This window comes from Oncorhynchus gorbuscha, linkage group LG05, assembly GCF_021184085.1.
Source record: "Oncorhynchus gorbuscha isolate QuinsamMale2020 ecotype Even-year linkage group LG05, OgorEven_v1.0, whole genome shotgun sequence".
Lineage (NCBI taxonomy): Eukaryota > Metazoa > Chordata > Actinopteri > Salmoniformes > Salmonidae > Oncorhynchus > Oncorhynchus gorbuscha.
In genome coordinates this window covers 72,846,990-72,874,851 of record NC_060177.1, presented here as the reverse complement: position 1 = coordinate 72,874,851, position 27,862 = coordinate 72,846,990, and the positions used below count along the sequence as shown (strand labels likewise).

The window sequence follows — 27,862 nt, the reverse complement described above, 5'->3', positions numbered from 1 at the left end:
TCGACACAATTTGGTGAACGCCCCAAACGCGTCAGAAAGCCTTGGCTTCCCATCACAAGTTTCAATGAACTGCTTGGTTCCCTAAAGGCTCTCCAAACACATTGGATCATCAACCATGCCTCAAAAATGTATTCTCAAACCGCTTGTCCCCAAAGCAGCACAGATCAGCCATCATCTTTCAGACAACGCTCTCAAAAGCTGATAGGGTTTTAGAAGGGGCGGTTTTATACCTTTTACATGTTTCGCACTAATTTTGGTACCACAGGAAACACTGACCAAAACTGTCTTTCCTAACCAGTCACGCTTGCATTACCAAAACATACATAGAGCAACTAATTTAAATGCTCTATCAACTAACTTGAATGATTACATTTACATAAACTGTCAAACGTAGCTAATAGTGAAAGGATAAATCTGAAAAATATCCATAACCTTCACTCAGCGTTTGTATCGGCCAATCATAGTGTATGTTGCTAGACGGTTACGTCTATGTTTTGTTAGGGTGCACGCGATTTACGCCTGGGATATTCTGGAACCATCAACGGGGTGAGCGCAGTTCACATTCGTGTAATGAAATTGACCTGATAGTCACGGTCTAGCCTGCCCGCAGGATAAATCAAATGTACACACCACGACGAAGGGTTTGTTTTGTTGTAATGTTAGTCAACCGAATGAATAGATCATAAGCAGCAAGTGGAATAGTGAGTACTTTTCCAAATGCAACGGTACATAGGTAGCCAGGCAGATGAATGATGAAATATTCTTACTTATTTTGTAATGTGTCACAAAACAGACTGGTAGCAAAGTGTTGTCACTTGCCTGTTTTGTCGTTGTTCGTGTGACATCTAGCTAAGGTTAGCTAGCTAGCGCAAGACTGCTGCATCTAGCCACCAAACGTGATAGTTTGCCAAGTAACTGCAATCTATGCTAGTTCAAAGTTGCTGACTATAAAGCTAACTAGCTGGCTATAATATGCATTTTGTTGTCCTGGTTATCATAAATCTTATTTTTGTTCACCATTGCTATAGCTAGCTAACTAACGTTAGATCTCTAATAATTGTAACGAATGTTGTTTGCTGGTAGCTGTTAAAGGGGGCTAGAAACTAGAAAGGAGAACTCACCAACAATCTGTCTGCTCTGCTCCTCTATGTCACTTCATAAAAAATACCCTTTTATTAGTTGAATCAGGTGTGTTGTTGTAGTGCTGGTTTGGAACAAACGCCTGCACACTTTAGTTATGTGGTCACCAGGTACTGTAATGTCAGTTATGAATCCGCTGATGGCTCACATGTTTTTTTCCTAATCATTTGGCCTAACCTAATCACTTCTCTATCAGGCTACAGTACGGTGTGAGGACACACGAGGGTTTGTCAACAGTATTGCTGTCCTGTATTGAATAGGTATTTCAATCAGGATTAGGCTACCACTTGGATAAGGTAAGGGGCTTGGTACAGCTGTGGCTACCTGTACAGTCCTGTAGGATTTATGTGGTTTGTCTCCTTTGTAAATTGAACCTAGGCCATGCTATAGTGTAGGGTGGTCAAGACCACCCTTCTCCTTTACTCACTTGACTATCATTTATTTTAGCCCTTGCCAACATGTCCAAGCATTGAAAGTTACTGTTCCCAGTGTGAGAGAGCGTCCCCAACCACTAACACCCCCATGTGTATAATCTTCTTCAAGTTTGACCCTCGACCTGCATCCAAAAATGCCTACAGGTAAGGCCTCTCCTCCCTCTGTGTACCTTTACCACACTTTTCATATAGACTAGTCTGGACAGCTCTCATTGTATGTCAACTGGAGGCCTATATTCAGATGATGGTTTAAAAAGATGCACACTTCCAGATGTTGAGCAAATCTGAATCTTAAAGGAATCAAATCATCATTGAGTTTGACGCAGGGGACATTCTTCTCATCTTCTGATACATACTGAACAAAAATATAAACTTAACATGTAAAGTGTTGGTCCCATGTTTCATGAACTAAAATAAAAGTTCCCAGAATCTTCTTACACCCAAAAAGCTTATTTCTCCCAAATTTGGTGCACAAACGTGTTTACATTCCTGTTAGTGAGCATTTCTCCTTTGCCAAGATAATCCATCCACCTGACAAGTGTAGCATATCAAGAAGCTGATAAAACAGCATAATTATTACACATGTGCACCTTGTGCTGGGGACAATAAAAGACCACTCTAAAATGTGCAGTTTTGTCACACAACACAATGCCACAGATTTCTCAAGTTTTGAGGGGGAGTGCAATTGGCATGCTGTCTGCAGGAATGTCCAACAGAGCTGTTGCCAGATAATTGAATGTTCATTTCTCTACCATAAGTCACCTCCAACGTTGTTCAAGAGAATTTGGCAGTACAATCGGCCTCAAAACCGCAGATCACATGTATGGCATTGTGTGGGCGAACGGTTTGCTGATGTCAACAGAGTGTCCCATGGTGGGGTTATGGTATGGGCAGGCATAGGCTATGGACAACGAACACAATTACAATTTATTGATGGGAATTTAAATGCACAGAAATACAGTGATGAGACTCATATTTATTTATTTTTTATTTAAAAAAAAAAAGAAGTTTTTTTTATCTGTGACCAAACAGATGCATATCAAAATTCCCAGTCATGTGAATTCCAAACATTAGGGCACAATTAATTTGTTTCAATTAACTGATTTCCTCTTATGAACTCCAACTTGTTGCGTTTTACATTTTTGTTCAGTATAATTGTGAATAAAAAATTCCCTTTGTCCTTCAAAGATGCGTTAGGCTAGTGCTGAAGTGTAGCAACTCTAATCTAATTAAGCACCCAAAGCAGTGATAAGAACCTGAGATAATCTGTGGTGCTGTCTCTCACTGGAAGTATGGAAAGATAGGCAGTATTCAAACTGAATTGCTCCGTTTCACTTCCCGATTTCAATGAAACTGAACATTTCAGTTTGGTTCCAGGCTAATTCAAAGCCTCCCAAACAAAGCACAGTGAAACACCATGTACCATCCACTAACCTTTCCTACAGTCACTGCTGGTTTCTCTCAGTGAAGGTCCTTTGTGGGCAGATGCCAGTGGTAGAGGAGCAGTCAATGCAATTTAAAGCCTGCTTGTAATAATCCCCTGGGCTCTGTGGAGCTCTCTCTCTACCTGGCCAGGATCTATCTCTGCCTTTGCCTCTGGGAGATTACACTAGCCTAAGGCGATCAGTGGATGTGTGTGGGCAATGACTCACTCTGGACCCATGGGATATGTGTAACCTGTAGGCCTAGCTAGCATCCTCACCGTGGTTGAATTTAATGCATGTAGGCCTACATTATCAGTGAGCAGAATGGCAAAATAACTACAAGAATGTTAAGTAAATCTCTTGTGTAAGTGGTTTTTCACCATACACCCAATTCTGCACATCCCTGCCTGCCAACAATGTTGTGTTCTGAATTCCCATTATGCCCATGTATTGCCTCACCATCAAATTATTAGTACTTTCCTTTGCAATACAGAATGAATGGAATGTATCTTGTCAAAATTTTAGCCTTCCCAGTGACCTTGTCTCAAACATAGTATTTATTTTGTAAGGAATAAGTGACAAATTATAGAATTCTCTAAAATGGCGCACTCTCCGCATAGCTGGGCCCTGTTAATTGTCTTGTTTCTCTCCTAGTGATTCCCACAGTCTCTAATAAAGCATGGATGCTCTGCTCTCTCTCCTGTGTAAAATCATTAGTGTTTGCTTTGTTTCTGGGCCAGTGTCGTTGACTCTTGGGGAACAAGTGTCACTGCAACCAGCTTTTGCATCATGAGTCTTTGATGTACAGAGGTTGACACAATTAGGTCAATTTGCTTTATTTGTTCTTTAAGAAATCCACCTGCCTCTGAACAAGGTTAATGGGATTGGTAACCGCTGGCAAGATACAATTATTGCGGAGGTCATCATAGTTCAGTGGCCTAATCTCTCTTCTGTAACTGTGCACCACGAATAAATGCCTCTCAGTGGAACTATTTAATCCTCATCATTTGACCTGTGACACCGGCATGACAACCAATACGTCTCAGGTAGTTGGCTTCGAAAAGGGACGTGGGTGAAAAAACAAACATGCGTGTTCTGTGTGTCTAATTGATAATGAGCGATGATGAGTAATGGCGATGCACCAAATGTTTTATTTATTTATTATTTCACCGTTATTTAACCAGGTAGGCCAGTTGAGAACAAGTTCTCATTTACAACTGTGACCTGGCCAAGATAAAGCAAAGCAGTGTGACACAAACACCAACACAGAGTTACACATGGAAAAAACAAACATACAGTCAATAATGCATATCATTATCTGGGAACAGTGTGTACCAGCAGAATTATGAACAGAGGATGCAATTATAAATTGTAGACTACATGGAATATTCTAGATTGACCATTTTACTTGACTGTTTGTGCAATACCTGACTGAATATTGCTGTTAGGCCCATCTCAGGTTAGATACGGTTACAACTATATGTTATATTATAGGCCCACACATTTTGTATATACAAATTGAGCCCACATGTCTCGTAGAGCCAGAAGTTAGTGTGGATAGAAATGGCCTACAGTTTTTAACGGCCCTGGCAACATTCAATATAAGCTACTTCTACAAACTACAGAATGTTTTCTCTGATACCAGGTTTAGTGTCACTACTGTAAACCAAAACAATATCACAGCATGGACATTTTTTTGTCAAAATTTCATGTTTCATGAAATTTTCAATGTTTCATGTTTTCGCTCTTATTCACACTTTTTAATAGAACATCCAATTTTGTTGTTCACAACTATGCTTAAACCACTTTTGAGGTCTGGGAAAAATCTAAGTAATTTAGATTTTTGTTGTTGTATGTAGTTACCCTTTAGTTCAAGAGTGCGTACAAACTCAAATCACTCACAAAGGGCCCAGAGGTCCCACTGTGCAATTCCACTTCTCGCCCAAATCCACATCTATGGCAGCTTCTGCTGCCTCAGCACACTAATATAGGGCAGCAAAAAGGGGAGGGAAAAACCCCACAATCGTGTGTGTGCGTGCGTGCGTACAAGGCTAGCGGGTGATTCATGGGACAATAGCTGAACAGTAATGTGAAGTCACTAAGTCATGCACTGTTGCCTTGCTAAATAAGTGACAGTTGTGCAGTGGTAGTAAAAAGTCACCAGAAATGAATGTCAAATGCAGCATTAGCATCAACAGTGATTAAGTATGTTAGTGTGGTGAGTGGCACATTAAGTCCCATTTGTAATTGGATAACTACTGAAAATGCCAGTACGTTGTAGTGGTGCTAGCTCAACATAGGCCTAGGTTTCACTTAAAGCACTAGACTGCACTAGGTTATTTAATTTCACGTTTTGGATTGTTTATATTCCTTTCTCCTATGTGTGCTGTGTGACACCCCCCCCCCAATCTTTCGTATCTTTCTCTCTATTGGAGATGCTCTGGTTGAAGGCTTGCTGGCAGGCTCCACCACCTCGACAGGAACAGGGAGACTGCAGTATAGCCAGGGGATTAATACACCAGATGTCACTGGCATTGGGAATCAATTCAAGGCTATACGCCAATTCATGCTCTTAATGAGCTACTGTTGGTCCAGTCTCTGGACCCAGTCTCTACTGCCGGATACTTTTAAGGGTCACACACAGCACACTGAATATGGATCTCCCGTTCGTCTACCGATTGTTCAGTGCACTGTTGACTGCTGACATTTTTGTGCAATTCTACATGTTTTCACTTGGTTCACAAGTACCCTTGGCAGGCAAAGGCTATTGGTGTGTTCGAGCCCTTATTCCGTATCCAGCCATCCACTGCACTGGATCAATCTAATACAGCATCTCCCGCTGGCCTTAGCCTCAGCCCGCTGGCCGTAGACTCGGCCCGCTTGCTGGCAGTAGCCTCGGCCCGCTGGCCGCAGCCTCGGCCCGCTGGCCGCAGCCTCAGCCTCTTGCTGACATGGTCCTTTTAGACCTCTGAAGGTAGAGACTTTTGTCGCTGATGCATTATGGATTTGATGTGACGTTTGCAGTGGTGTGGGGCCTGGAAATCCCATCTCTTAGTGATCCATGTACACTGCAGCAGTCCAAGGTGGGTGGAGAAAGTCAGCAGGGGTTGTAATGTTATTGCGTTAAGGTAATCATAGTCTTATGTGCCCTGATCTAAAGTAGTGCATTATGTAGGGAATAAGGTTCCATTTGGGACGCATCCATGGTGTTGGATAGTGACAGCACAGCAGCTTTCTTCTGCTGCTGCAGCTGATGGGGAACTGGGGTGTGGAACTTTACTGTGTCCTAAGGGGGGGAATAGTGCACACCCAGACAATCAGGAAACATGCAACCTCAGTCAGGAGCTCAGTTAGGTCTGCTACACGGCACGGCAAGGCATGGCATTTCTCTCTCACACTTATTCACTCATGTGTGCAGAATGCAGCCTGGCAAAAGACCAAATAGGCTGCTTCCCAAATGGAACCCTATTCCCTTCATAATGCATCACTTTTATATGGGCCCTGGTCAAAAATAGTGCACTATATAGGAAATATGGGTGCCATTAGGGCCACACACACACAGTCCCAGGGCTCAGTCTCTTCGATTAAGGACATGAGACCTGGAGAATATCAATATATCAAGATGGATAACACCACAAGGTTATTGTGTTAAAGAAGATTACCTTAAATGGTCTACCATGGTCTCCCTCAATTTCTTTCTCTTTTCACCCCAGGCTAATTTTGGCTGCAAACAGAGATGAGTTTTACAACAGGCCAACCAAAGCTGCAGACTTTTGGGTGAGCAACAGCGAAATCCTCAGCGGTAAGTATCTGCACTTGATGTTGCCGTGACAGAAAAACATTGGTGACAAAAATCCTTCTGGAGAGGACCCCTCTGTTTCCCCTTTTCTTTCTCTCTCTGAGAGCCTTTATTTCACCACAACCCATTTCAGCTCAGCTGGAATGACTTCAGGAGCCAGATACTGGATCCCATGTCAACAAACCAATTCTGAGAGGAATTTAATGCACTGAATGTCCCAATGAATCATTCCATTCTTTATTAAGATCATAGCCCTACTATGGCAAATTGACTGGGAGAACACATACATCTCCTTGAGTTAAAACTGTTTAAATAAACAAACAGGGTGGAAGGTTAAGAAGTATAATTAGAATGAGGGTCCTGTCATGGAGTATGGGCATTGCTTCTGTTTGAGTGATTCTTTTAATTTCCTCTCAACAGACTAGGAAGTTGATTTGTTCAACAGGCTCTTTTTAGTATTTTCACATTTCTGAGTGAAGTATTTAATTTGTCATAACAGGCTATGAGTTTGTTCCTCTAGAAATCTAGAGTGGCAGAGTAATTGAGGTTTACGAGGGATTAGGGTATAGGATTGGTTTGGAAATTAGGGCCTAAGGGTCAGGTTTTATGTTGGCTTGGGATTGAGTCTTCAAAATTGTATTAGTTTTATTCAAGGTTAGTTACTCACTGATAAGTATTTTGAAGTTCACTGACTTGTCTCTTCCGATTGCCTTTGAGTCACCTTGTACCGTACAGGCGCAAGGGCATTCCTGGACCCTGGGGGGGGATCTGATCTGGTGTGGAGGGAAGGTGGTAGGGCTCTGATCTGGTGTGAAGTGAAGGTGGTAGGGCTTTGAACTGGGGGTGGAGGGACGGTGATAGGGCTCTGATCTGATATGGGGAGGGTGGAGGGACAGTGGTAGGGCTCTGATCTGGTGTGGAGGGAAGGTGATCGGGCTCTGATATTGGGTGGAGTGACGGTGGTAGGGCTCTGATCTGGTGTGGAGGGATGGTGGTAGGGCTCTGATCTGGGATGGAGGGACGGTGGTAGGGCTCTGATCTGGCGTGGAGGGACGGCAGTAGTGCTCTGATCTGTTGTGGAGAGACGGTGGTAGTGATCTGATCTGGTGTGGAGGGACGGAGGTAGTGCTCTGATCTGGTGTGGAGGGACGGCGTTAGGGCTCTGATGTGGAGGGGTGGTGGTAGTGCTCTGATCTGTTGTGGAGGGACGGCGGTAGTGCTCTGATCTGGTGTGGAGGGACGGCGTTAGGGCTCTGATGTGGAGGGGCGGTGGTAGTGCTCTGGTGTGGAGGGACGGCGATAGTGCTCTGATCTGGTGTGGATGGACGGCGGTAGTAATTTGATCTGGTGTGGATGGACGGCGGTAGTAATTTGATCTGGTGTGGATGGACGGCGGTAGTAATTTGATCTGGTGTGGAGGGACGGCGGTGGGGCTCTGATCTGGTGTGGAGAGACGGCGGTAGGGCTCTGATGTGGAGGGACGGCGGTAGGGCTCTGATGTGGACGGACGGCGGTAGTGCTCTGATCTGGTGTGGACGGACGGCGGTAGTGCTCTGATCTGGTGTGGAGGGACGGCGGTAGTGCTCTGATCTGGTGTGGAGGGACGGCGGTAGTGCTCTGATCTGGTGTGGAGGGACGGCGGTAGGGCTCTGATCTGGTGTGGAGGGACGGCGGTAGGGCTCTGATCTGGTGTGGAGGGTAGTGCTCTGATCTGGTGTGGAGAGACGGCGGTAGGGCTCTGATCTGGTGTGGAGGGACGGCGGTAGGGCTCTGATGTGGAGGGACGGCGGTAGGGCTCTGATCTGGTGTGGAGAGACGGCGGTAGGCCTATGATCTGGTGTGGAGGGACGGCGGTAGGGCTCTGATCTGGTGTGGAGGGCTAGGGCTGATCTGGTGTGGAGAGAGGGCTATGATCTGGTGTGGAGGGGGCGGTAGGGCTATGATCTGGTGTGGAGGGAAGGCGGAGGGCTATGATCTGGGTGGAGGGGGCTAGGGCTATGATCTGGTGTGGAGGGACGGCGGTAGGGCTATGATCTGGTGTGGAGGGAAGGCGGTAGGGCTATGATCTGGTGTGGAGGGAAGGCGGTAGGGCTATGATCTGGTGTGGAGGGAAGGCGGTAGGGCTATGATCTGGTGTGGAGGGAAGGCGGTAGGGCTATGATCTGGTGTGGAGGGAAGGCGGTAGGGCTATGATCTGGTGTGGAGGGAAGGCGGTAGGGCTATGATCTGGTGTGGAGGGAAGGCGGTAGAAGGCGGTAGGGCTATGATCTGGTGTGGAGGGAAGGCGGTAGGGCTATGATCTGGTGTGGAGGGAAGGCGGTGGAGCTATGATCTGGTGTGGAGGGAAGGCGGTAGGGCTATGATCTGGTGTGGAGGGAAGGCGGTAGAGCTATGATCTGGTGTGGAGGGAAGGCAGTAGTATAAAAATCTATGTACAGTTTGTGCAAATATAGAAGAGTAGGGAGGTAAGGCAATAAATAGGCCATAGAGCAAAATGATTACAATTTAGCATTAACACCGGAGTGATAGATGTGCAGATGATGATGTGCAAGTAGAGATACTGGGGTGCAAAATAGCAAGAGGATAAATAACAAAATGGGGATGAGGTAGTTGGGTGTGCTATTTACAGATTGGCTGTGTACAGGTACAATGATCGGTAAGCTGCTCTGACAGCTGATGCTTAAAGTTAGAAAGGAAGATATAAGACTCCAGCTTCAGTGATTTTTGCAATTCGTTCCAGTCATTGGCAGCAGAGAACTGGAAGGAAAGGTGGCCAAAGGAAGTGTTGGTTTTGAGGATGACCAGTGAAATATACCTGCTAGAGCGCGTCCTACGGGTGGGTATTGCTATGATGACCAGTGAGCTGAGATAAGGCGGAGCTTTACCTAGCAAAGACTTGTAGATGACCTTGAGCCATTGGGTTTGGCAAGGAATATGTAGTGAGGGCCAGCCAATGAGAGCATACAGGTCGCAGTGGTGGGTAGTATATGGGGCTTTGTTGACAAAATGGATGGCACTGTGATAGACTACATCCAATTTGCTGAGTAGAGTGTTGGAGGCTATTTTGTAAATGACTTCGCCGAAGTCAATGATCGGTAGGATAGTCAGTTTTACGAGGGTATGTTTGGCAGCATGGGTGAAGGAAGCTTTATTTGCAAAATAGGAATCCGATTCTAGATTTAATTTTGGATTGGAGATGCTTAATTTGAGTCTGGAAGGAGAGTTTACAGTCTAACCAGACACATAGGTATTTGTAGTTGTCCACATATTCTAAGTCAGAACCGTCCAGAGTAGTGATGCTAGTTGGGCGGGTGGGTGCGTGCAACAATCGGTGTAAGATGTATAGATGCCAGATGTATACCGAATGGTGTCGTCTGCGTCGAGGTGGATCAGAGAATCACCAGCAGCAAGTGTGACATCATTGATGTACAGAGAAAAGAGTCGGCCCGAGAATTGAACTCTGTGGCACCCCCATAGAGACTGCGAGAGGTCCGGACAACAGGCCCTCCGATTTGACACACTGAACTCTATCTGAGAAGTAGTTGGTGAACCAGGCGAGGCAGTCATTTGAGAAACCAAGGCTATTGAGTCAGCCGATAAGATTGTGGTGATTGACCGGGTCGAAAGCCTTTGCCAGGTTGAAGAAGATGGCTGCACAGTACTGTCTTTTATCAATGACGGTTATGATATCATTTAGGACCTTGAGTGTGTCTAAGGTGCACCCATGACCAGCTCGGAAACCAGATTGCATAGTGGAGAAGGTACGGTGGGATTGAAAATGGTCAGTGATCTGTTTAACCCGGCTTTCAAAGATTTTAGTAAGGCAGGGCAGGATGGATATAGGTCTATAACAGTTTGGGTCTAGAGTGTCTCCCCCTTTGAAGAGGGGGCAGCTATCTTTGTGGATTTCAGATAATACGGAAGAGAGGTTGAACAGGCTAGTAATAGGGGTTGCAACATTTTGGTGGATAATTTCAGAAAGAGAGGTTCCAGATTGTCTTGCACAGCTGATTTGTAGGGATCCCGATTTTGCAGCTCTTTCAGAACATCAGCTGTCTGGATTTGAGTGAAGGAGAAGCGGTTGGGCAAGTAGGAAGTGCTGAGCTGTTTGCCGGGGTTGGGGTAGGCAGGTGAAAAGCTTGGCCAGCCGTAGAAAAATGCTTATTGAAATGATCTATTATCGTAGATTTATCAGTGGTGGCAGTGTTTCCTAGCCTCAGTGCAGTGGGCAGTTGGGAGGAGTAAAGTCTGGGATTACTCCAGCTCCCTCTCAACCCATCCCCAGGGGCGTCAGGCCATGGCTGGGTTTCTCTATAGCAGAGAACCTCTCCTCTGTTCCCTGGCTATCTCAGTGGACCAATATTGATCATGTGGAAGTGTAGACTTACACTACATGTGGTCCTGTGTAGCTCAGTTGGTAGAGCATGGCGCTTGTAACGCCAGGGTAGTGGGTTCGATCCCCGGGACCACCCATACGTAGAATGTATGCACACATGACTGTAAGTAGCTTTGGATAAAAGCGTCTGCTAAATGGCATATATATTATATATTAGTGTAATGTGGACACCTGCTCGTCGAACGTCTAATTCCGAAATCATGGGCATTAATATGGAGTTGGTCCCCTTCCCCTTTCTATAACAGCCTCCACTCTTCTGTGTCAGCTTTCCAGTAGATGTTGGAACATTGCTGCGGGGACTTGCTTCCATTCAGCCACAAGCATTAGTGAGGTCGGGCACTGATGTTGGGCAATTAGGCCTGGCTCGCACTCGGCGTTCCAATTCATCCCAAAGGTGTTTGATGGGGTTGAGATCAGGGCTCTTTGCAGGCCAGTCAAGTTCTTCCACACCAATCTCAACAAACCATTTCTCTATGGACCTCGCTTTGTGCAGAGGGGCATTGTCATGCTGAAACAGGAAAGGGCCTTCCCCACAAAGTTGGAAGCACAGAATCGTCTAGTATGTCATTGTATGATGAAGTGCTAAGATTTCCCTTCACTAGAACTAAGAGGCCTAGCCCAAACCATGAAAAACAACCCCAGACCATTATTCTTTCTCCACCAAACTTTACAGTTGGCACTATGCTTTGGGGCAGGTAATGTTTTCCTAGCATCTGCTAAAACCAGATTTGTCTGTCAGATTGCCAGATGGAGAAAAGTGATTTATCACTCCAGAGAACGAGTTTCCAGAGTCCAACGAGCTTTACATCTTTCCAGCCGATGCTTGACATGGCACATGGTGATCTTAGGCTTGTGTGTGGCTGCTCGGCCATGGAAACCCATTTCATGAAGCTCCCAATAAACAGTTATTGTGCTGACGTTGCTTCCAGAGGCAGTTTTGAACTCGGCAGAGAGTATTGCAACCGAGGACAGACTATTTTTACACACTTCAGCACTTGGTGGTCCCGTTCTGCGAGCTTGTGTGGCCTACCACTTTGTGGCTGAGCCGTTGTTGCTCCTAGACATTTCAATTTCACAATAACAGCACTTACATTTGACAGGGCCAGCTCTAGCAGGGCAGACCTGAGTTGTTGGAAAGGTATCATCCTATGATGGTGCCACGTTGAAAGTCACTGAGCTCTTCAGTAAGTTCATTGTTTGCCAATGTTTGTCTATGGAGATTGCATGGTTGTGTGCTCGGTTTTATACACCTGTCAGCAATGGGTGTGGCTGAAATAGCCGAATCCACAAATTTTGTATGTATAGTGTATCATCCTGCCTCTGCACATGCTTCCCTTAGTTACCTTCTCTCTCATAGAAACACACATCTGTGTGAGAGAACTGATTTGTAGTCGTAAGTGACATTTTAGGTCAAGATTAACAGCCTGTGTCGAATGGCTCTTTGCCTCTCTCTAAGTTTATTCAAGTTCTTGTACAGTGCAATACAAGGTCAAAACGGCAAGAGTCTAGCAAATCACACCGGCTGTAGTAAGACAATCCATATTTCTCTTAACGCTGTACTGATTTACTTATTCCCTGTGTAAGGGTATCACCTCAATCGACGTCCAGACAAATAGAATGTATGAGTAATCTATTCAGCGTTTTCAGAGTTCCGTGCTCTACATTCTAATGATCAGCCATGCTCCAATGATAATGAATGCAAGGCAGAGGCCTCTGTCTGTCTGTCTTTCTGTCTGCTTATCAGAAACTCACTCCTCAGCCTTAACTTGATTTTAAATTCAATTAAGTACAAAATCACCTCTGGTTTGAATGCTGTTTTTTTTGGCGCTCCATATTTCTGATATTTATTTTTTTGTAACTCGGAGAGAAGTCAAACTAAGCAATCAGTGATGGCTTAGAGGAGGGTGAAACATTTGTCCTTGATTTGCTTCTTCTAGAATTAATACCTGATTTATAAGCAAACTATAATCGCTTAATTTGAGTGTTGCAGCATTATTGTCAGCAGTACGTGATCGCCATTATTGATTCACAGTGCATTCAGAAAGTATTCAGGCCCCATCCCTTTTTCTAAATTTTGTTACAGCCTTATGCTAAAATTGATTAAACTTACACACAATATTACATAGTGACAAAGCGAAAACATTTATTTAATTTTTTATAAATGTATAAAAAATAAACTGAAATAAAGTATTCAGATCCTTTGCTATGAGACTTGAAGTTGCGCTCAGGTGCATCCTGTTTCCATTGATCATCCTTGAGATGTTTCTACAACTTGACTGGATTCCACCTGTGGTAAATTTAATTGATTGGACATAACTTGAATAGGCACATACCAGTCTATATAAGGTCCCACAGTTGACAGTGCATGTCAGAGAAAAAACCAAGCCATGAGGTAAAAGGAATTGTCAGAAGAGATCCGAGACAGGATTGTGTCAAGGCACAGATCTGGAGAAGGGTATGAAAATATTTCTGCTGCATTGAAGGTCCCCAATAACACAGTGGTCTCCATCATTCTTAATTGGAAGACGTTTGGAACCATCAAGACCCTGCCTGGGCCAAACTGAGCAATCGGGGGGAAAAGGGCCTTAGCGTCTGCTAAATGACTTAAATGTAAATGTAAATGTCATGAAGATGACCAAGAACCCGATGGTTACTCGACAGAGTTCATCTGTGGAGATGGTTGTCCTTCTTTAAAGTTCTCCCATCTTCACAGCACTCCACCAATCAGACCTTAGTGGTAGAGTGGCCAGAGGGAAGCCACTCCTCAGTAAAAGACACATGACAGCCCGCTTGGAGTTTGCCAAAAGGCACCAAAAAACTCTCAGACCATGAAAACCAAGATTCTGTGGTCTGATGAGACCAAGATTGAACCCTTTGGTCTGAATGCCAAGCGTCACGTCTGCAGGAAACCAGGCACCATCCCTACGGTGAAGCATGGTGGTGGCAGCATCATGTTGTGGGGATGTTTTTCAGCGGCAGGGACTGGAAGACTAGTTAGGATCAAGGAAAGATGAACGAAGCAAAGTACAGAGCTCCTTGATGAAAACCTGCTCAGAACCTCCGACTGGGGCGAAGGTTTACCTTCCAACAGGACAACAACCCTAAGAACACAGCCAAGACAACGCAGGAGTGGCTCCGGGACCATCCAGGGCCCGGACTGAAAATAGAGCTAAAAATAGAGCTGAAAATAGATGTGCAGTGTTGCTCCCCATTCAACCTGATAGAGCTTGAGAGGATCTGCAGAGAAGAATGTGAGAAACTCCCCAAATACACGTGTGCCAAGCTTGTAGCGTCATACCCAAGAACACTCAAGGCTGTATCTGCTGCCAAAGGTGCTTCAACAAAGTACTGAGTAAAAGGTGTGAATACTACTGTAAATGTGATATTAATTTATTATTTTTTAAGTTTTTGCTTTGTCATTATGGGATAATGTGTGTAGATTGGTGAGGGGGAAAAAACAGTTGTCCGTTTTAGAATAAGGCTGTAACATAACAAAATGTGGGAAAAGTCTGAATACTTTCCGAATGCTCTGTAGCATTTAATCTCACTAGTCAGTTACACCTGTTCTATTTTCAGTCACGGAGGTGTTAAAATGTGAAGAAGGTTAATGTGGGAGTTATGTGATGATGTGGAGTGTGATGTGTGTTGTCAGGGCTAGACCTGGAGGAGGGGAAGGAAGGCGGGTCATGGCTGGGGATCAACAAGAGGGGCAAGCTGGCCGCACTGACCAATTACCTGGAGGGAAGGCCCAATCCAGACGCACAAGGAAGAGGCGAGGACCAATCAAGAAGAAAATAATATCCACTGAACAGTTGGATATGTGCATGCATCTTTAACAGACAGTCGTGTTTTAATATTTCATTCCTAATAAAGGCTTTGTTCCTAGAAAGCCGACGCTAATTTTGAAACTGGTATGGTCAACTGCCTTATTTAAAGATTCATTCACTAGCATTAGCACCACAATAAGTGAAAAGTAGTGTCAATGTGTTCTCCAGTAGCCAGCTGTCCTCACTGCAGATGCTCAGACCCCTGATAGAAACACCTCTCTGTGTAATAGCAGCTTTCTAATTTGTTTATTTTCTTTAAGGCCAGATGTCAGGTGTTTTCCTGACACTTAACCGATGTAGTGCAGTTCCCCCCTCTTCGGTAGCAGCCTGTCCTTACAACAAATCAAATAAACGTTTATTGGTTGAGTACACCGTTTAGCAGATGTTGTAGTGGGTGCAGTGAAATGCTTATGTTACTAGCTCCTAATAATCTAGTAAAATGTTAAACAAGTACACAAATAATATATATATTATTTTGAAGTATAGTTAAAAACAAGAACGTCTGAGCGTCTCCAATTAACAGCCCAAATAGCACTGTATCAGTAATCCAAATGCAATCTATAAGTATCTACACCAGAAGAATTTACACAAGATTTACACAGTAGATATAATTGGAGTGAGCTATATCAAGAATCCAGTATATATTACATTTGCGGTGTGTATAAACAGTGTAACTATATAATTACAGAGATATTAGAATGAGTAGCAGAGATTACAGTAGCAGAGATATTAGAATGAGCTATGTTGGGAATACAGTATTTAAATACTCAGTGTGATACAGTAAGTGTCCAGTGGTTCAATGTCTCTGTGATGTGGGACTGCAGCATTGGATTGTGACTATGAGGTGTGTGAGTGTGTGCATCACCTAATAGACGGCTAGTGATGGCTAGCCGCAATGCCACTAGATATCTTGGTTCGAGTCCAGCCTCTGTCGCAGCCGGCCGCGACCGGGAAACCCATGGGACAGCGCACAATTGGCTCAGTGTCGTCCAGCTTAGGGGAGGGTTTGGCCTGCAGGGATGTCCTTGTCCCATCGCTCACCGGCGACTCCTGTGGCGCCCGGGTGCAGTGCACGCTGACACGGTCGCCAGGTGCACAGTGTTTCCTCCAACACATTGGTGCAGCTGGCTTCTGAGTTAGGTGGGCATTGTGTCAAGAAGCTGTGGCTTAGTTGGGTTGTGTTTCGGAGGACGCACGGCTATCAACCTTCACCTCTCCCGAGTCCGTACTGGAGTTGAAGCGATGAGACAAGACTGTAACTACCAATTGGATACCACAAAATTGGGAAGAAAAGGGTTAAGACACTAATAAAACTGTCTGATAGCCTGGTAATAGAAGCCGTTTTTTTATCTCTCGGTCTTGGCACTGATGCACCTGTACCGACTCCGTAAATAGACAGTAGCCGAGTAAAGTCGATGGCTCGGGTGACTGAGGTCCTTAATGATCTTCTTGGACTTCCTTTAACACTGAGTGCTGTAGATGTCATAGAGAACAGGCAGCATGCATCTGGTGATGCGTTAGGCTGACCGCACCACAGTGCTAAATAACATGGAAACAGATCTCCGATGTCACCCAGTCCAAGACCTATGTTACATATTTTACCTCCAATGTCCTCCTTGTAACTGCATCACATTTTGCTTAATAACCAGTGTTGTGTAGATTAATTTGGATGTTATGACTAAATCTGTGTGTTGCTACAAAACCAACTAGGCAGCCTACTGATAAGTCTGCTCTTGCAATGTGTAGTGGTACTGGGCTTGCCTGACTGGTCTGCAACCTCTCAATGTGTGAAAAGTAAGAATAATGTTGATTCTTTGTGTTGAAGGGTTCTTGGTGTCTAACTTCCTGACAGATCATAGCCAGGACAGCTATTCCTACCTGAAGAGGGTGTCATCTGAGAGACATCTCTACAATGGCTTCAACCTCCTCACAGCTGAGTTTAAGTGAGTCAAGGGTTTGTGCAGACTGATCAAAACTAGAGAACATGGGATGGGTTGATTAATATTTCCGCTGAGGTTTGGCCATACCAATCAATGCCCACTTCCTTATAGGACTGATTGACAATGCTGTCTCTATTATTTCATTTCCTTAGGTATAGCCAAGACATGCAATTCGACCTCTAGCCCAAGGCACATAGTTCTCAGAGGATTTTCCACCTAGCCTGTCAGACGTTAACGTGTAGCTATTTCTAAACTGCTTATACATGTCTATTCCTTTCCAAACCTCCATGACGTGTCTAGGGCTAGGAGTGGATTTGACACTGGGTATAATAAGTTTCTGTACATGTGTTCTCTCTGAATAAAAGGCATAAGCTATAGCCACCCACTCTCTCACACTCTCTCTCTCACACACACACACACAACGTTTTATCAGTCTCCCTATCTTCACACACAGAAGAAACCTTGAGCTGAAGGGACCATCATTAGAATTCTGAGAGAACACATGTTCATTTTTTTCTTTACCAGCCTGACTTATGAGGGTGAGTCAAAAGCTCTGAGATTTTTTGAAAAAGGGAAGACTATGTTAAAAGTAGCTAACTTTGTCCCCTCCCTTTCTGTTTTCTCTCATTCTCTGCAGCAGACAGGCGTGATTTAATTTGATGGACTTGCGTCGTAGACTAGAGAAAAACCTAACTTTAACCTGCTGAAGCTAAGACAGCTGTCATGAACAGGGATTTATAGACATGCCATTGGCATGGCAACAGGGTTCTAGGTCTCATTTTGGAGGTCAGGGGGATTAGGAACAACTTTTCCCACTTCCTGCTGGGGGATGCAGAGTTCTCCCTGTAGACAAGGGGTCCTGCGTCATATATCCTGCTCACATGGCCTAGGGCAGGAACGGCAAGGAATGAGAGCAACTCTCCCCTTTAATCCCCCTCCTCCGTTGTTTTCAGCTATTTTTATTTTCTCTCCATTCTCTAAATGCATTGCGCTTATTATAGCAGGTAGATCTCAGCAGATCGTGTTTTGTGGTGTTGTAACAGCAAAGCTATTCAGGAATGCAAATTACCTCATTAAGACCAGGAGTTACGGTGCTTTCGGGAAGTATTCAGACCCCTTGACTTTCTCCATTTTGTTAGATTACAGTCTTATTCTAAATCTATGATTGTTTTTCCCCCTCATCAATCTATACACAATACCCCATAATAACAAAGCAAAAAAAGTTAAACACACCAAATAACTGAAATAACACATTTACATAATTATTCAGACCTTTTACTCAGTACTTTTTTTTTTGGCAGTGATTACAGCCTCGAGTCTTCTTGGGTATTTGGCACACCTGTATTTGGGGTGTTTCTCCCATTCTCAGGTTGAATGGGGAGCGTTGCAGCTATTTTCAAGTCTCTCCAGAGATGTTCGATCGGTTTTCAAGTCCGGGCTCTGGCTGGGCCACTCAAGGACATTCAGAGACTTGTCCCGAAGCCACTCCTGCGTTGTCTTGGCTGTGTCCTTAGGGTCATTGTCCTGTGCTGCCACCACCATGCTTCACCGTAGGGATGGTGCCTGGTTTCCTCCAGGCGTGATGCTTGGCATTCAGGCCAAAGAGTTCAATCTTGGTTTCATCAGACCAGAAAATCTTGTTTCGCATGGTCTGAGAGTCTTTAGGTGCTTTTGGCAAACTCCAAGATGGTGGTCATGTGCCTTTTACTTAGGAGTGGCTTCCCTCTGGTCACCTCCCTGACCAAGGCCCTTCTCCCCTGATTGCTCAGTTTGGCTGGGTGGCCAATTCTAGGAAGAGTCTCTTGGTGGTTCCAAACTTCTTCCATTTAAAAATGATGAAGGCCACTGTGTTCTTGGAGAGCTTTAATGCTACAGACATTTTTTGGTACCCTTCCCCAGATCTGTGCCTTGACACAATCCTGTCTCGGATCTCTTCGGACAATTCCTTTTACCTCATGGCCTTGTTTTTTCTCTGACATGCACTGTCAACTGTGGGACCTTATATAGACAGGTGTGTGCCTATTCAAGTCATGTCCAATCAATTAAATTTACCACAGGTGGAATCCAGTCAAGTTGTAGAAACATCTCAAGGATGATCAATGGAAACGGGATGCACCTGAGCTCAATTTCAAGTCTCATAGCAAAGGGTCTGAATACTTAAGTATATAAGGTTTTTTAATTTTTAATACATTTGTTTAAACCTGTCATTATGGCGTATAGTGTGTAAATTCCTGAGGATTTTTTTTATTGAATCCATTTTAGAATAAGGTTGTAATGTAACAATGGAAAAAGTCAAGGGGTCTGAATACTTTCCAAAGGCACTTTGTCCATGTTTGGCTGCTTCCCCGCACCGCAGTAAGAGACTTAACGAAAGGAGACATCACTGCCACTATAAATGTACACGCACTTACACACACACACACACGAGATGTCAGCTGAGAGGGAGCAACAAGAAATATGTGTTTATTTGATGATGTATGCTCTGGGTCTGAATCACTCCATCCCTCTGTCTGCCTGGGCCTATGGAGCCTCCTGTTGACTCACAACTAGATGTATAGATGCTGACAGATGGGACACCACGGTACGCAACGCCATAATAAAACAGACAAGGGATGGCAGCTGCTGTGACTGTCATGTATTTGTTTGTAGACCTTTTTAATAAAGGCTCATTATAGAGCTATTAGTTTCCCCCCTCTGCACAGTGAAACAGCAGTGATGTGTGTTGGTTAGAGACAACTCATAGGAAATACTGACTGTCTGTGGCTGCTCTTTTCCTGAAACGATAGTTGCGTCTTGTCTCTTGCACACAGAGGAGGCCCTGTATTACAATCAGTGAATGTCTAATCCATCCTTTACCAATGACGTGACGATTTATGATTTGGGGGTGAATGGCGATGTGGGACAAGATGTGTGGCGGCCATTTTAAACATCATCTCTATTTCTTCCTGTTGTATAATGTTTATACTCATCGTCACGGGGATGCACTAATAGGAAAGGCATATACTTGTATATTTATCACCCAACTGAATAAAAATGTTAATCTCTCAACTTCAAATCTGTGTTGGCATGATTTATATTACGCCTTCCCTTAATTATGTTGCTTGTAAAAACCAATATTGCCTTGATTAATAATCCATAGCTCTGTCGATGGGTTTGCATTCTTTCAATTTAGTTGATGACTTCGCATGCATTTGTTTCCTCTCTGACTGAGCCTTGGCGGAACTAAAGATGAATATTTCAAGTGTATCATCTCTCAACTTTTTTTTTCTCAAATGCCCTCAATTTAATGTTGTTAGCACTGACCCTGAAGAAGGCACATTGATGCCGAAACGTTGGTGTTTTGTTTTTACCCAATACTGGGAGGTTATATTTATGGAGTGTGCGACTCTTTGTTTTTATAGCACTGACAGCCAAGCAGCCGTCATATTTATTCATTCAAGACTGTGGTGGTAGAAGATTATCCCTTTATTCAGGAGGAAAGACTCCGTCAGACTATTAACTGTCATCTCATGACATCCCACAATGCAATTCCAGCGTTCCTGAGCCTTCCTAATACCCAGCCGAATTCAGCATACATTTAAAGTATACATTCTCCCACACGTTTTAGAAATTGGGATGTTAGTGTGGTCTGAAACTGGTGTAGTTTTTGGCTGTTTTTTTTGTTTTTCCTTTAAGAAGGAAAACAGCAGTAGATCAGATTAGTAGATCAACAGCATTTCTCGGATGGTTTCCGTGGTGTATGGTCCGTTTAATTTTGGTGAGTAACAGTAATACATATTCTCTTAGTCTCGCCCAAAGGCAGTATCCTATCCTCAGCTAAAGCAAAAACAAATGAGTTACTTAGCCGAGCTCTGCATCTAGAGCATGGAATGGCTCTTCAGTGCCCATGTGTTAAACCAGATGCCTTAAATTAAGTAAGTTCATTTTGGCTCTGAAATGTTTGGGACCATGTTTGGAAATCGGCAGTGTTCAAAAAGGATCTGCTCTGCATCCCTTCACCTTTCAGCTACTTTGTCTAATTTAACAAGATGTTGTAATGGTATTCTGATTATATACAGGCAATTTGAGTTGACCTGGGAGATTCCATTAAGTTTTTAAAGTTTTTTCCTTAACACAGCTGAAGTTGACTGACTTTTCTTTGTTCACAGAGGAACTAGGTATGGCTGTTCACAGAGGAACTAGGTATGGCTGTTCACAGAGGAACTAGGTATGGCTGTTCACAGAGGAACTAGGTATGGCTGTTCACAGAGGAACTAGGTATGGCTGTTCACAGAGGCTGTTCACAGTATGGCTGTTCACAGAGGAACTAGGTATGGCTGTTCACAGAGGAACTAGGTATGGCTGTTCACAGAGGAACTAGGTATGGCTGTTCACAGAGGAACTAGGTATGGCTGTTCACAGAGGAACTAGGTATGGCTGTTCACAGAGGAACTAGGTATGGCTGTTCACAGAGGAACTAGGTATGGCTGTTCACAGAGGAACTCGGTATGGCTGTTCACAGAGGAACTCGGTATGGCTGTTCACAGAGGAACTCGGTATGGCTGTTCACAGAGGAACTCGGTATGGCTGTTCACAGAGGAACTCGGTATGGCTGTTCACAGAGGAACTAGGACGTGATGGTCAGATCAGATGTTGCTATAAGTGTCTTGTTGTTGGGATTAGAGCTGTTGTCTTTCTGTTGGGATTAGAGCTGCTGTCTTTCTGTTGGGAGTAGAGCTGCTGGCTATACAGTCAGATGTTTAGCCCTGTGGCTCAACTTGCATCATGAAATGCATAAAACTGCATCAGAGAAATAGTTTACCCTTGGACTTGCCTAGATAGCTCCCTCCCCCGACTCCACTGATGGTTATAAATGCCCATTCAACCAATGTCAAAAACATCAGCAAGCTCGGCACAGCAGCAAGGAGCAAAATAAGGCACTACTTAAACACTTCAGAATAATGGACTGCATTCAATTTAAATACATATACTGTCCATTATGGGGATTATCATTCTGGCCTGCTAGATCTTCAAAGTGCTGTTTCTAAAGCTTCACAGAGAACGTTCTCTTCCCGTTGGTTTGTTCACGCTGCCCAGTGCTAGCTGCCACTTCCCACGTTTCCTCAACTCAAATCTCCATGCAGCAGAAATGATGAGGTTTTGATATCCACACACTTTGGCAAGACAAACAGGAAACAGTTAAGACTTTGATGTATTTAACTTTTGACCCTGGCCACTGACTCCACAGATCAGAGCCATAGCAGGTATCTAGATTTGTTCTAGTCTGGAGGTTAAATATTGATGTAGTGTTGCACCAGTCTACACATTTGACTCATGATGCTACTGATGGCTGTCAAAAATAACTGACAAGGCAATGAATTCACTTTCAACACTTCTTTTGGTTGTGATTCATTCATTTTCCTGTACTGCAGTTGAAAAGACTTTCATGTCGGAGAGCGTTCCAAATAGAAGTAGGATCTCTTTTTCAGCCAGGGCAGGAGAGATGTAAACAGACTCGAGGTCTAGTTAGACTGGAGGACGATTTGCAACGGCCTACTGTTTAATTTATTTTTTATTTTTTTTAATCAGCTCATCTGATTGCCATCTATTGCTACAATTTACCATGGTCTAGTTTTTATTTGACATTTCAAATTCCTTTACAAATGCAGTGGCTCCATTAATCGCTGCTAAGCAAAGCTGAACAGGAAATAATAGCAAATTGTATAAAGGATGACCCTCACAATTAAATGGAACTTTAATCGGTCACCAACTTGCATGTGTAATTTCCTCTCATGGTGTCCAATGCAGGGCCAAAGAAGACACTATGTGTTACTATGGAAACAGAGGCAACACCGAACCCATCCATCTAAATCCAGGTCTGCATTTCTTTCATGTGGAATTGCTTTTGCATTAATGTGTGTGTGTGTGTGTGTGTGTGTGTGTGCGTGCGTGCGTGCGTGCGTGCGTATATAATTATACATTATTATATCATTGAACCATACAAGCATGCAGGATTTTGACTATGAGCCTATGCCTCTGTATGTGAGTGCATGTTTTGGGGGATAACATGCACGTTTTGTAGGAATCTCTGTTCTCGAGCAATGCTGTGTGTCTGCTCCAGCAGGAATCTATGGTTTGAGTAACTCCCTGTTGGAGACCCCATGGAGGAAGCTGCAGCATGGGAAGAGACTGTTCACCAGTGTAGTGAACCAACCCTTGCCCTGTGAGGTTCTGGTCCAGGACCTGCTCAACATCCTCAACAACGAGGAGCTGTGAGTTTACCAGACACTCGCTATCAATAATACAGTTAATGTAACACAGTAAATTCTTCATCAATACATGCACACTCAAAACACTACACATGAAGACACACACCTGCACAATGTGCAGTTCAGTTTACATTTTGAAGCAGTCAATGTGACATGGCATAATCTACATTAAAACATATACCTACAGTACCAGTAAAAAGTTTGGACACCTACTCATTCAAGGGTTTCTCTTTATTTTGACTGTTTTCTACATTCTAGAATAATAGTGAAGACTTCAAAACTATGAAATAACACATTTGGAATCATGTCGTAACCAAAAAAGTGTTCAACAAATCAAAATATATTTGAGATTCTTCAAAGTAGCCACCCTTTACCTTGATGACAGCTTTGCGCACTCTTGGCATTATCTCAACCAGCTTCATGAGGTAGTCACCTGGAATGCATTTCAATTAACAGGTGTGTCTTGTTAAACATTCATTTGTGGAATTTCTTTCCTTCTTAATGCATTTGAGCCTACAGTTGTGCTGTGACAAGGTATGGGTGGTACCTTGGGCTCCCGAGTAGTGCAACGGCCTAAGGCACTGCATCTCAGTGCTAGAGGCGTCACTACAGACCCTGGTTTGATTCCAGGCTGTATCACAATTGGACCAGCGTTGTTAGGGTTTGGCCGGGGTAGGCCGTCATTGTAAATAAGAATTTGTTCTTAACTGACTTGCTTAGATAAATAAACATTAAATAAAAAATTTAAAAATACAGAAGATGCCTCCCGGGTGGTGCAGTGGTTAAGGGCGCTGTACTGCAGCACCAGCTGTGCCACCAGAGACTCTGGGTTCGCACCTAGGCTCTGTCGTAACCACCCGCGACCCGCGACCTAGCATCGTCCGGGTTAGGGAGGGTTTGGCCGGTAGGGAAATCCTTGTCTCATCGCGCACCAGCGACTCCTGTGGCGGGCCGTGCGCAGTGCGAGCTAACCAAGGTTGCCAGGTGCACTGTGTTTCCTCCGACACATTGGCGCGGCTGGCTTCCGGGTTGGATGGCACTGTGTTAAGAAGCAGTGCGGCTTGGTTGGATTGTGTATCGGAGGACGCATGACTTTCAACCTTCGTCTCTCCCGAGCCCGTACAGGAGTTGTAGCGATGAGACAAGATAGTAGCTACTAAACAATTGGATACCACGAAAAAGGGGTCAAATTAAAAAAATATAAAAAATACAGAAGATAGCCCTATTTGGTAAAAGACCAAGTCCATATTATTGCAAGAATAGCTCAAATAAGCAAAGAGAAACAGTCCATTACTTTAAGATATTTTGAAACCTTTAAACTTTCAAAGTTTCTTTAGTGCAGTCGCAAAAACCATCAAGCGCTGATGAAACTGGCTGTGTAAGGGCTATTTGACCAAGAAGGAGAGTGATGGAGTGCTGCATCAGATGACCTGGCCTCCACAATCCCCCGACCTCAACCCAATTAAGATGGTATATATTTAATATAATATATTTAGATTTGTTTAACACGTTTTGGGGGGTTACTACATGATTCCATATGTGTTATTTCATAGTTTTGATGTCTTCACTATTATTCTACAATGTAAAAATAAAGAAAAACCCTTGAATGAGTATGTGTGTCCAAACCTTTGACTGTCACTCGTAAGATATTTGGGAGTAACTTACAAGGACATGTAAATGTGTCAGAGGGTAAAACTTCTGCATATTTATTAAGGCTATAAATACGCTTACTCATTGTTGGTTTGCAAGTACCACAGGTGGACATTCAACATGGCTATATGGGGATCAAACGTGAACACTACTTGACTAAGAGAACATATACAGTGGGGTAAAAAAGTATTTAGTCAGCCACCAATTGTGCAAGTTCTCCCACTTAAAAAGATGAGAGGCCTGTAATTTTCATCATAGGTACACTTCAACTATGACAGACAAAATGAGGGGAAAAAAATCCAGAAAATCACATGAATTTATTAGCAAATTATGGTGGAAAATAAGTATTTGGTCAATAACAAAAGTTTCTCAATACTTTGTTATATACCCTTTGTTGGCAATGACAGAGGTGAAGACTTACAGAAAATGTTTGACAAGGTTTTCACACACTGTTGCTGGTATTTTGGATTTTTTTTCTCATTTTGTCTGTCATAGTTGAAGTGTACCTATGATGAAAATTACAGGCCTCTCTCATCTTTTTAAGTGGGAGAACTTGCACAATTGGTGGCTGAATAAATACTTTTTTGCCCCACTGGAGTCCTGCACACATTACATGAATTTGCAATTAGGAAAATAGTACACTGCTGTTGTTGGAATCTTGCGCTTTTATGTTGAATTAATTGCAAAATGTTTAATCAGTTAACTTTTGCTCTCCACAGACTACGCCTACCTTACTCTCTTATTGGTTTATCAGTTCCACAATGTGTACTATGTAGTGCTGAAATGTATGTCCTATTATACAAGTAGTTTTTGAAACTTTCAGTTCAGTAGAAACATTCTGTTCTGTTTTTCTCCATGCACCTGGTAACACTGAAGTTGGGCTAAATAGTTGTACTTTTTTCCAATTGGTTCTAATCCAAAACTCTTAAGTCATGAGGTTTGAGGGAGAAGTTGAGAACCGTGTCTTTTCTGAAGGTACACCCCTTTCTGTTCCAAATCTCTGACAGTCTGAGGAGGATAGAGTGAGAACGGTTTCTTTTTTTATTCTTTAGGAACACTCCTGACCCGGCTCAGGAGAGCCAGGGTGAAGGTTACAGCAGCCCCATGCTGCGGGTCCTGTCCTCCGTGTGTGTTCGATCCCCGCATTATGGCACAAGGTCAGAGTCCTCCCAGTCCATGACACCAATTAACTAGGCCAGACTGCTAGAGATACAATATAATACCAGAGTGTCTTTTGTGATAAACCTTGCCAATATCCAACCTAGTGTTCTTATTTAAATCTGTGCTCCCAGTCCCACCAATTGGCTCCCCCATTTGTCATGCTGTGCCTGCCATCAGAGGTGAGGGCTGTGCTTGTGGGGTTTAAAAAAGCAGGGACATACTCATAGGGCACCGAGGAAAATGAAAACAATTGGTTCTTATTTGACAAATCCATGGTCATCTTCATTAGTGCGCACCCTAGCAAACGGCAGACGTTTTGCAACAAATTATTTTCTTATTGGACAAATCCAGTTAGTACCTTTCTGTTTCCGTCCGTTTAGCTCTGTTGCTGCATAATAATTACGTACCATACATCATAAGCTCCTAGTGCATATAATCTCATCTATAACCAGCATGCCCCTGGCCTCCAGTCTAGTGTGATAATGAAAGGTGATTAGAGAGCTCTTCCCCAGCATCACAATATGAGTTTTCCCCGTATTTAACATGCATACGTCCCTAATCTCGTTACACTCCTCTATTTATCTGATGTTTTGTGTATTTCTGCCTTTTTCAGGACCAATACCATTATCCTCATAGACTCATCAGGGAACGTGACCTTCACAGAGCGCACCATGCTCAACTGTGACATCAGCCAATGGAGCACAAGCTCTTTCCAGTTCAAACTCAAGGACTGATGGCTTTGTGGGAATTACACTGTGCCTTTCTGCATCCCTCCTCCTATCCATCCTCCCACAGCAAGTTCTGGCTACACCGTAGTGGAATGAACATTTTCCTTTTTCCATTTAAAATGGTGGTGGGAGAGCTTGAAATTATGGCACTTGTTTGGAAAGAGTTTGATTTGCATTTGTCAAGTAATTGCCTTTGGGAAATATATTTTAGCTTGGCTTAGACATATAAATGTGGGAATTTATCTAATCATATATTATGGGTGTTATTTAATCTTAAATTATATCAAAGAACTTACTGTTGTCATTAAAATATTTTGAATTGTGTGCTTAAAAAGTGGTTTTATTGCCAAAGAACAAATGTTATTTAACAAACTAAAAGACATTTTTTACATTTCACATTGCATCTATTTACTCAGCACTCGATTGCTGAGAAAGACGAGAACTAAAAGGTTGAAAAGTCATTTCTGGCTTCGTGCCTCAGACTGCCATCTTCTAGGTGAGTTGGTTTGCATCTCAAGAGTGTAAAATGGTAACACTCATAGAAGCAGCACCAGCCATCACCTATGTATAAAAAGCTGTACAAATAATGACAGGTTTGATTTCCTAAATGTTAATCTCAGGTGTTATACCTTTCCTGTGACATAATTATGAAGGCGTATTACGACAGCCTGCCTTGTACTATAATAATTATCATTGCACTGGATTTTGACTTTGTGACCCAGGTTTGCTAGTTACAAGTAAAACACAGAGGAAAGGACTTGAAATGTTTTTTTCTACATTTTAAGCAGTGTTTTTCTTTTTATATTTTCTGCCTTGTTCCACATACTGCATAGGAGAACAGGTTGCCTTGCTGTGAAATAACTGAAATAATTCATTTTGTCACTCACACCTTCAGTGTTCTGTGGTTCTTACCCACTTTTTCTCTATGTGTAACAGTCCGTTACTCTCACACATTGTAATGACAGTTTCAAGTTTTGTGTGTTGATGTGTAGCATCGAGGATCCCAGTGGCTTTTTGTAACTGACCTCAGGTATCCATAGAAGTATAGAAACCCCTGTTTACCATGTCACTGTTGTCTTGAAATCATTTGTGAATAAAGTACTTTTTCATCTGTA

The 27,862-nt window shown here is 43.4% G+C and overlaps 2 protein-coding genes across 7 annotated transcripts in view; one reads left to right on the top strand and one right to left on the bottom strand.

The window, feature by feature from the left end:
• The window catches only part of LOC124036470 (armadillo repeat protein deleted in velo-cardio-facial syndrome homolog), a 355,671-nt gene extending 352,581 nt beyond the window's left edge, over positions 1-3,090 (bottom strand). Inside the window, exon 1 of the mRNA XM_046351093.1 lies at positions 3,009-3,090. The gene's annotated coding sequence lies outside the window, so the exon portion shown is untranslated. The remainder of the gene's footprint in view (positions 1-3,008) is intronic.
• LOC124036472 (transport and Golgi organization 2 homolog) lies at positions 126-27,862 on the top strand. Of its 6 annotated transcripts, none has more exons than XM_046351108.1 (10): positions 127-546; positions 1,337-1,436; positions 1,588-1,718; positions 6,712-6,800; positions 14,846-14,965; positions 16,846-16,963; positions 22,748-22,815; positions 23,061-23,211; positions 25,911-26,015; positions 26,633-27,862. In XM_046351108.1, exons 3-10 carry the CDS (start codon positions 1,663-1,665, stop codon positions 26,751-26,753), a joined length of 828 nt encoding a protein of 275 aa, XP_046207064.1. In that variant the 5' UTR covers positions 127-546; positions 1,337-1,436; positions 1,588-1,662; the 3' UTR covers positions 26,754-27,862. The 6 variants fall into 6 exon arrangements, with proteins under 6 accessions (XP_046207066.1, XP_046207064.1, XP_046207063.1 ...); XM_046351107.1 differs by lacking the exon at positions 127-546 and adding an exon at positions 558-701; XM_046351110.1 differs by lacking the exon at positions 1,337-1,436 and having other exon boundaries at positions 126-546.

Coding starts and splice junctions, on each gene's coding strand:
- LOC124036472 (XM_046351110.1), top strand. CDS start 1,663: ATGTGTATAATCTTCTTCAAGTTTGACCCTCGACCTGCATCCAAAAAT. Junction 6,801..14,845: donor CAACAGCGAAATCCTCAGCG/GTAAGTATCTGC, acceptor GTGTGTTGTCAG/GGCTAGACCTGGAGGAGGGG. Junction 16,964..22,747: donor CTCCTCACAGCTGAGTTTAA/GTGAGTCAAGGG, acceptor TGTCCAATGCAG/GGCCAAAGAAGACACTATGT.